We start from the raw sequence: 9,383 nt of genomic DNA, 5'->3' as shown, positions 1-9,383 counted from the left end.
TTTTAGTTAGATATCAATTCGACTAGTTATAATACTAAATATGGCACCTAAAATATCTGATAGAAAATTTTTTATAAAAAAATGCTCAAGTTCTCAAATTTAGCATCATCAAAGTAAATAGCATTTTTGTAAGGGGAAATATTTTTTCTGCCTATACGGGGTTTTTAGTATTTATTGAATGATAAACCCTCATCTTTCATCGTTTCTCTCAAGTTCTAAACTTAAAATTTGTATGACTATAGAATCAGTCTTCCATGGACAATGCATTGACCTCTCCGAAATGACTCATGAAATCGCAGCTGCACAAATGTATTTCGCCTCGTCAGATGTTGCCCTTAAAATGTATATTTACAGGGGAGGCAAATATATTTACAATAATTATAATGTCCAACTTTACAAATTTTTCACAAAAGAAAAAATTTGATTTAATCTGTAATTCAAACTGTTATAGTTAATTAATTTAAAATTTATACTAACGAAATACTTTTTAATTTAATATAATAGAGTATTATGCTTATTTTAATACTAATTTGTAAAAAGTAATATATTGCATGTTGGTGTTCCTGCTCGTATGACCTATCGTTTGGGCTGCTAAGGGCTTGATTCACGCAACCTCCCGACATTTAGTGCGTGCCACGTTTGATGGAGGATACTGTTCCTTGGTGAATTTTTTATACAAGTCGTGAAATAATGATTAATTGCCCAGTTAAATTGGCAAAAGGAATTTTTATCATCAACTGTGATGGGTGCTTCTCATAGCGTTGACATTCCTGGAGGAGGAACCGAAGGATATCATGTACTAAGAGTAAGTTGTTTAGTAGCGGCGTTTCTTCAATTTCTTCTGATATGTGTTAATAATTAGGAGGCAATTTTTAGTCCTGGACGCGGAATATTACGGCCGGTTTTGAGTAATTGTGGTTTTCAACAGTATTTTGATTTAAGTATCCGCTTTATCATTATCAAAATTGTGTATTAGTGTAAGACCCCCGGATGCTCTAAGGGGTGTCGCCGATCAATTGGCAGGGATTTTTGAAAGGAAACTCATAGGCTACGGAGAGATGATTTTATTATTGTCCTCGGTTACATACTCCGCCGTCACGCGTCCGACTACCGACGAACGCCTCTCCACAGCCCGCCTTCGCTGACCTCCCCTCCTCCTCCTTCTCCCTCCTCAGCCATCGTGTTTCTTTCACCAAGCTCTGCAGTTTCCCACGGGAGGATGGAGCAGCCACTGGATACGCGGAGGTAAAGCGATCCGACTCTTCGCAAAGACAGAAACTTGGGAAGGAATATGAAAGAGAGTGTAGGTGATGGGTTGGGACGTGAAAAGGGTGGGAACGGAAGTGACTCTGCTGTTTCTGTCTCTTACATCACTTTCCCCTCAAACTGCCTTTAATCTAATTGATTATAGGCCTCGTCTGCTTCACCCATTGAATCCTGTGAAAAAGCCGTACATGGAAATGGAGTACACAAAGAATAAAATACAAGGAGCCTTGGAATGGGTGGACTCGGTGATGACACAGAGGCTAAATACATTATATGTCCCCAAGGCACTAATTAGTCAAAACAAAATCCTCCAGCAAAACACTAAAATAGCAAATACAAAGAGAGAAAGAGAAATAAGGTTTTATACGTAAGATTGAAAAACACTGCATTGCAAATGCATCCTTTTGTTAATGTCCATTCATTGAAATTCTACCCAAACATAATCAGAAGCATGAAAATATCCTGATTGTCTCCCACTAATTAGAATTCATCTCATAACCAAAGATTTTCACTTTTAACATTGCACAGCTCCATAAAAATTACAAACAGTAGATTATACTGAAAACTCAAAATTCCGTAACATACTATAAAGAAAACTGTTCGTTCCACGAAAAGACATAATTTACTCACAAATCTTAAATGACTTTCTCGGCCAGCTGTTCAAAAAAGTGCACAGCGGCCCCACTTAACAAGCACACGATAACAACAAATGATATCAACAAACAGCTCTACTCCTTCTCTTCTCTCTATGCTCTAATGCGAACTCTACGCTTTCTCTTCTCTTACAATTCTCTCGGCCGAAGCACTAACACTTACGTCTTCCCTTCTGAGGACGGTCCGGTTTGCGACCTCAAAAGATAGGGAGAGCGGGCGGGATGGGTTGGAGAGATAAGGATGTTGTCATCTGCGTCGTTACTTCTGCTGTCTCCGCGGCCTTCCGCGGTATGTGCTGGCGTACGGGGTGTGGAAATGGGAGAAGCAAGGGCACTGGCGTCTTCTTCACGGCCTTCACTGGAATGTGCGTACTCTCTTAGAGTACTGCTCTCGCTGGGTAGGCAGCTCGCTGGGGTTCTACGGGGAGTGCCCTCTCGTACACCCAACGGCTCTGGAGGCGTAGGGGTAGGTCGGGGCCTCAGGAGATAAGGGCTCCTTTGCCGGGCAGCTGCTTGCGACTCGGTCGTCGACGGGTATCTCTGCTCCTCCGTGCTCTCCGGCGTGGAGGCCTCTATTGCTCGTTCTCTCTCGGCTATTGGCGATCCAGACTCTTGGGTCGCCGCTTCCTGTCTCTCTCCGCCCTCCGATGACGATGTCGACACCTGACTCATTTCCTCCCACCGTTCTTCGTCCTCCGACTCGGCCAATATATGGGATCGGGGGGACATGACACCAGGGCGAGGGGGAATATGGGAAAAGGGAGTGTCTCCTATTGGGCTTGCTGGGCCACGCACAATTTCCGCTGATTTGGTGGGGGGGTGTTTCCGTGGTCTTCCTCGACGACGTTCTCCACACGGGGGAAAACCTAGAGTTGGCAAATTACCTAAATGCAACTTTAAGCGATTTTTGTGCACCAAAAGAGATCTGTAGGGGAGTTGAATTCGCACGTTGCACGGGGGAATCACTTCCGTCACTAGGTAGGGCCCCTTCCACGGGTAATGGAATTTTTTCGCTCCACCTGTCTTCGTGCACGGGTCACTCAGGTAGACGTATTGACCACACTCATATGCCACGTCCTTCGTCCCCCTGTTAAAAACCGCCGCCCTCTCCCGGCGAGCGCGCGCGTCATTGATCTCACATCTACTCCGTAATGTCTCCAATTTCTCTTTCAATCCCTGAAGATACTTATTGTCAAACTGACCCAATGTCGGTTCAAAGTACTCGAAGGGAGATCTCATGACGTGCCCGAAAACGATTTCATGAGGCGAGAAGCCTGTACTGCGATGAATTTTTGTATTGTAGCAGAGGACAGCGTACGGGACCCACATATCCCAGTCCGAGTTTTTGTCGTTAACGTAGTGGCTAAGTATACCAGCAATTGTTCTATGTACCCTCTCCACTTTCCCGTTCGATTCTGGATGGTAAGGAGAAGAGCGAAGTCTGGAAATTTTCATTAGTTCGCACACCTTTTTAAAGAAATCGGACATATAGTTTGCACCCTGATCCGTGAGAACCTTGACCGGTACCCCAAACCTTAGAATTCACCTTCTCATGAATGCCGAGGCGATCGTCTCCGCCTTTTGGTCCGGTAAAGGAATCATTTCTAGGTAACGGGAAAAATTATCAATAATAGATAGAATGTATTTGTTACCATGCTCACTACATGGGAGGGGCCCGACGGTGTCCAAAGAAACGAAATCGAATGGTCTATCGGAAGAGGGTAATTCCTGAATGGGTGCCCTTGTTCTCCCGTAAGGGCTTCGACGGTGGCATGCGACGCAGTCTCTAAGAGCTTCTTTAATGTCCTTCGCTAAATTTCGCCACCAATATGATGCCCGCACCCTCTCGAGTGTAGGCAGGACCCCTAGATGCCCCGACAATGGATGATCATGGAAGTTTTTAATTATATCTTTCCTCAATTTCTCGGGGGCCACTATTTTCTCCCCATCTTTGGTTTTCTTATAGAGAACACCCCCTTTCACAAGGAATCCTATCTGCGTTCGCAACCGTTTGCATTCGGCGTCGTCGTTCTGATAGTCAATTATTTCGTCACATAGCCCTCGTTCAACCGTTCGTACCTTCTGACTGAGTGCGTCGGCGTTTGAATGAAGCTTCCCTGGTTTGTGTATAATTTCATAGTCGAACTCGCTCAATTTCAACGTCCACCTTACCAAGCGGCTGTTAGGATCCTTAAGACTCAATAGCCATTTGAGGGCCGCGTGGTCAGTAATGATTTTAAATTTTCGACCAAATAAATAACATCTGAAATGTCCCGTTGCCCATACGGCCCCAAGGAGTTCCTTCTCCGTGGCTGAGTAATTTGTTTCGGCGCTGTTCAATTGTCTAGAGGCATAAGCGACGGGATGCTCTTCTCCGTTTATCTCCTGCGATAGAACCGCGCCTAAGGTATAATTTGAGGCATCCGTAGAAAGGATGAAAGTTTTTCTGAAATCTGGGTACACTAGAATAGGGCTTTTAGTAAGCGCTGACTTAAGCTCCCTCATCGCCACTTCGCAATCGTCTGACCAGCTAAAAGTTGCCCCCTTTTTCAGCAGTCTCGTCAGGGGCTTTGCTATACTGGCATAGTCCTTCACGAACCTCCCGTAGTAATTGGCTAAACCTAGGAAGGACTGTAGTTCCTTCGTGCAACTGGGCGTGGGATATTCATTTACTGCCGAAAGCTTCGATGGATCGGGAAAAACTCCGTCCTTCGTTATCACATGACCCAAGTAATTCACCTTGTCGTGGGCAAAGTGGCATTTATCAAATTTCAGAGTCAAACCTGCGATTCTCAGTCTCTCCAAAATGCCCCTCAGTCGTTCTGCATGTTCTTCAATTGTGGAGCTAAACACTACCACGTCATCTAAATAGACGAGACAATGCGCCGGTTTCAGCCCGCGCAGAACGCTGTCCATAAGCCGCTGGAAACTGGCGGGGGCATTGCGTAGCCCAAACGGCATTCGCGTATATTCCCAATGCCCGCTCTCCGTATTAAATGCCGTTTTTGGTTGTGACTCTCTGTCCATGGGAATTTGATGGTAACCGCTTGTTAAGTCCATCGTAGTAAAGTATCGGCAATTCCCTAAATAGTCCAAGGTCTCGACTATATTCGGCAGGGGATAAACATCAGGAGTCGTAATGGCGTTTAATGCCCTGTAATCTACGCAAAACCAATACGAATCTTTCCCATCAGTCGATTTCTTAGGGACAACAACAATTAGGGCGGCCCAGGGGCTGGTACTAGGCACTATGACACCCGCCTCTAACTGCTCCCTCACTAGCCTATCGACTATTTCCTTCTGGTGGAATGGCGTGCGGTATGCCTTCCTATAGATTGGCCTTTCGCTAGACGTTGGAATATGATGTGTCACCAATTTTGTCGGCGGTGGAAGACCCTTACCGGAAAACAGATCCTTATATTCCTCAAGAATTGGCAATAGAGCGTCACGTTCCCCGCAGTTTAAATGCACAAGTTTATCCGCAAAACAGACTTCGCCCTCGCGACGCCGCACCGCATGCACTCGCGGCCCCCAATCAGCTTCCTCTTCCGCCCCTCTATCTTCCCATTGTGTAGCGGAAGCTAAAATCGTTCCCTTCCTTAGCGTTACCTCTCCTTCGTTGAAGTTAGCTACTTGAACAATTACTTCACGGTTTTCATTCACTCTTGACATGCTTCTAGCCACTACACAGCCCTCCAGATCCTCAAAGTTTGGTTCGATAAGGATATGAGCACCGATAGGGATTTGTAGGTCAGGTACATTGACACTCATTAGTTTTTCACATCTACCCGGCAATGTTTCTGTCTCTATTGACCGGATTAAAAACCCCGTGTTACTCCGCTTTCGGATTTCTTTCATTATTCCTACATTCGCTTGTTCCCCGTGGTTGCCCCTCAAACCCCAGGTCTCATTCCCTACGGAGAGTGTCCCCTGTTTAATGTTTATACAGCAACCTAACTTTTCTAGGAAATCTAAACCTAATATCCCCTCGTAATCCCCTAGTTCACTCATAACCTGCATGCAACACTTATATTGAACCCCGTTTACAAAAAATTCAATAACCTTTTCCCCAAAACTTTTCACCACATCACCAGTAATGCCCTTCACGCGATAAGGGGACCGGTTAATACCATCATCCCCACACACATCACTGCACACGAGGGATACCTGAGCGCCGGTGTCACACAGGAACCTAGCCCTTCTTCCCCCGATGCTCACCACCGCCACCAAATCCATAGGTCCGCCTCTTTTCTCCACCCTCGGAAGGAAGACATCTAGTAGGGGCCGGAATTGGCGGCGTTGCCGGCCCCGCCGTCGTTTAACTCCGTAGTCTGCTGCCTCCGTCTGCATTCCCGGGCGATGTGGCCCTCACCTCCGCAGTTGAAGCAGCGCCTCCGATTTTGGCACTCCCTCGCCATGTGCCCCATCTCGCCACAGTTAAAGCATTTACCTTCCCTTGGAGCCCGGAAGACATGGCGGCTCGCAGGCTCCTCTCTCAAGGGGCGCCTCTCCACCTCCTCGATCCTAATGACGGCCTCGATTGCCTCGTCAAAATTTTGAGGCGACGTCAGCCGGCACTGTCTGCCCACTTCCCCTGAGAGACCATTAAGGAAGGTGTCAAGGGCGCGCTGATCTGCCTCATAGCGCGTCGCGGCGGCATGCTCCGCGGGCCCGGCCACGTCATACGTCTGGCTGTTGATTTTTCGCACCCTGTCTGCGAAGGCTTCCAAGTCTTCTCCAGCGCCCCTTCTTATGTTGGTTAACAGCTCCCGAAAAAAACGGGTACTCCGTTTCGTTCGGTACCGCTGCAAGAGCTGCGCTTTTAGTTCCTCGAACGTCGCGGCCCCTCGGCACTCTTCCTTGCTATGATAAAATTCGGCCGCTTCCCCGTTCAACTTCAGGATCGTTGCATTCAGTTTGTCGGCGTCAGAGAGACCCCCCAAATCGGCTGCGCATTCCACTTTGTCTAAAAAGACCGTTACGGACTCTTCCGGTCTTCCCGAGAACGCTTCAGTCGCCGAAAGCAGGCCGAAGTTTTTCCGCCCGCCTTCCTCTCCAGCAGCCGTCCCCGTCCGCCGAAGCCTCTCGTTGTCCGCTTCGAGCTCGCGTAATTTCTTGCTCATCTCTGTGATGGCCTGCTGCAAATCCATCTCCTGGCCTCCCAGGCTCGCTCTCGCCGCCATCGTAATCAATGAGTCCTTCCAAAAATATGCCAATTGTCCCACTTCTTGACACCAGTGTAAGACCCCCGGATGCTCTAAGGGGTGTCGCCGATCAATTGGCAGGGATTTTTGAAAGGAAACTCATAGGCTACGGAGAGATGATTTTATTATTGTCCTCGGTTACATACTCCGCCGTCACGCGTCCGACTACCGACGAACGCCTCTCCACAGCCCGCCTTCGCTGACCTCCCCTCCTCCTCCTTCTCCCTCCTCAGCCATCGTGTTTCTTTCACCAAGCTCTGCAGTTTCCCACGGGAGGATGGAGCAGCCACTGGATACGCGGAGGTAAAGCGATCCGACTCTTCGCAAAGACAGAAACTTGGGAAGGAATATGAAAGAGAGTGTAGGTGATGGGTTGGGACGTGAAAAGGGTGGGAACGGAAGTGACTCTGCTGTTTCTGTCTCTTACATTAGCATATTATGTGGTGACATAACCCCTATGAAAAAATTGTATAAACCTGTTTCAAATTTTTATACAATCTTATACATTGCCATGGCAATTGTATAAATTGCATGAAAGTTTGAAACAGGTTTATACAATTTTTTCATAGGGGAATAGTCTCACTCAAATAGAACTTCTTATATTTTTGTACTCGATTTTCCGTCAATAATAATAATAATAATTCTTTATTGATTCCAGGACATGTGGACAACATGTATAGAACAAGTCAAGTATGGAGAACACAAAACAAAACATAAACAATGAAAGTAAAAATTAGGAATTCAAATGCAATGACATATACTCATCAACAGAATAACAAGAATTGCTCACTAGATACAAGTACAGTTTTTTCTTAAAGGTGCTCATAGAGCATATTTCCCTTAACTCTTTTGGCAATGCATTGTAAAAACTCACCCCAGCATAGACAGGGTTTTTACAATACATGTTTAAATTATGGGGGACAATCCTGAAGTTTTTGGATGCTCTCGTGTTGTAATTATGTATATCACTATTTACTCCAATCTCGAACATGCTTTTGTATTGACAGATAAGAAAAATAGTTGAAAAAATATATATACATGGTAATGTTAGAATACCCAGAGATTTAAAATGCTCCCGGCAGCTACTTCTACCAGAAATACCTTGAATGATCCTAATGGCCCATTTCTGGAGTCTAAAAAGTCTAGTACTGCGTTGAGAGTGGCCCCAGACCACAATTCCATATTTCAGCCTACTATGGATATACGCATGGTAGACAGAAAGGGCCGTGTTGGTGTCGGTGAGCGATAATAATAATAATAATAATAATAACCAAAACCGAAATAGCAGGCATAGAAAGATCAATACGTACATCATTCACAAAATTTAATTTACATCACCCAAAGGCTGCAATAGAAAGGCTAACGCTACCCCGCTATATGGGAGGTAGAGGGTTAATAGATTTACAACAGCTCCTCAAAAACCAAATTCATGGACTAAAACATTTCTTCTACGATAAATCAAACAGTTCGAAGCTTCACAAATCAATAGTATATGCCGACAACAAATTAACACCATTAAATCTAAAAAATGGCACGACCGATGAAGCAACCAACACAGGAGCTGTTCTATTAAATAGAAAGGTAGAAGTATGGGCCCAGAAGGAATTACATGGACGACACATCAATGACCTCAATCAACCATATGTTGATAAAATCTCATCAAACAAATGGTTGTCATTGGGTGAACTTTATGGAGAAACCGAAGGGTTCATGCTTGCAATACAAGACCAGGTTATCCGCACTAAAAATTATGCAAAGTACATCCTTGGTGATAAAAGCATAATAGATGACAAATGTAGAAGGTGTTTTCAAGTACCTGAAACAATCCAGCACATTATATCTGGCTGTAAGATGCTAGCTAATACGGAATATTTAAGTAGACATAATCAAGTTGCAAAAATTATCCACCAAAAACTGGCCTACCAGCACAAGTTAATAGATACTAAGACCCCATATTATGTGTACCACCCTGAAACAGTGCTTGAAAACGGCGCATTTAAAATCTATTACGATCTGCCTATACAAACAGATAAAACTATAGTTAATAATAGACCAGATATAGTGTTGATTGACAAGAAATATAGAACTTGCTACATAGTTGATATTGCCGTGCCACTGTCGCATAACATCGAAAAGACAATTACAGGAAAAATTAACAAGTACCAAGAATTGGCAATAGAAATAAAAAGAATATGGAATATGGAACAGGTTTATATAGCTCCAATTGTCATCTCAGCTACCGGTATCATTCCAAAACATA

General features: G+C 45.0%; 1 protein-coding gene across 2 annotated transcripts; it reads right to left on the bottom strand.

The window, feature by feature from the left end:
* Positions 1-738: 738 nt before the first annotated feature.
* Positions 739-4,516, bottom strand: LOC124171741. 2 transcript variants are annotated; one of them, XR_006867943.1, is made up of 2 exons: positions 1,897-4,516; positions 739-1,437 (listed from the first exon to the last, which is right to left on the bottom strand). XR_006867943.1 is itself a non-coding variant. In XM_046551018.1 (2 exons), the coding sequence occupies exons 1-2, from the start codon at positions 3,405-3,407 to the stop codon at positions 1,398-1,400; spliced, it is 1,365 nt and encodes a 454-aa protein (XP_046406974.1). In that variant the 5' UTR covers positions 3,408-4,516; the 3' UTR covers positions 739-1,397. The 2 variants fall into 2 exon arrangements, 1 of the variants encoding a protein (XP_046406974.1); XM_046551018.1 differs by having other exon boundaries at positions 2,083-4,516.
* Between the last annotated feature and the right edge of the window lie 4,867 nt (positions 4,517-9,383).

Source organism: Ischnura elegans, chromosome X, assembly GCF_921293095.1.
Source record: "Ischnura elegans chromosome X, ioIscEleg1.1, whole genome shotgun sequence".
NCBI lineage: Eukaryota > Metazoa > Arthropoda > Insecta > Odonata > Coenagrionidae > Ischnura > Ischnura elegans.
Note: the sequence above shows the minus strand (reverse complement) of the source record. Positions and strands in the feature narration are given on the sequence as shown.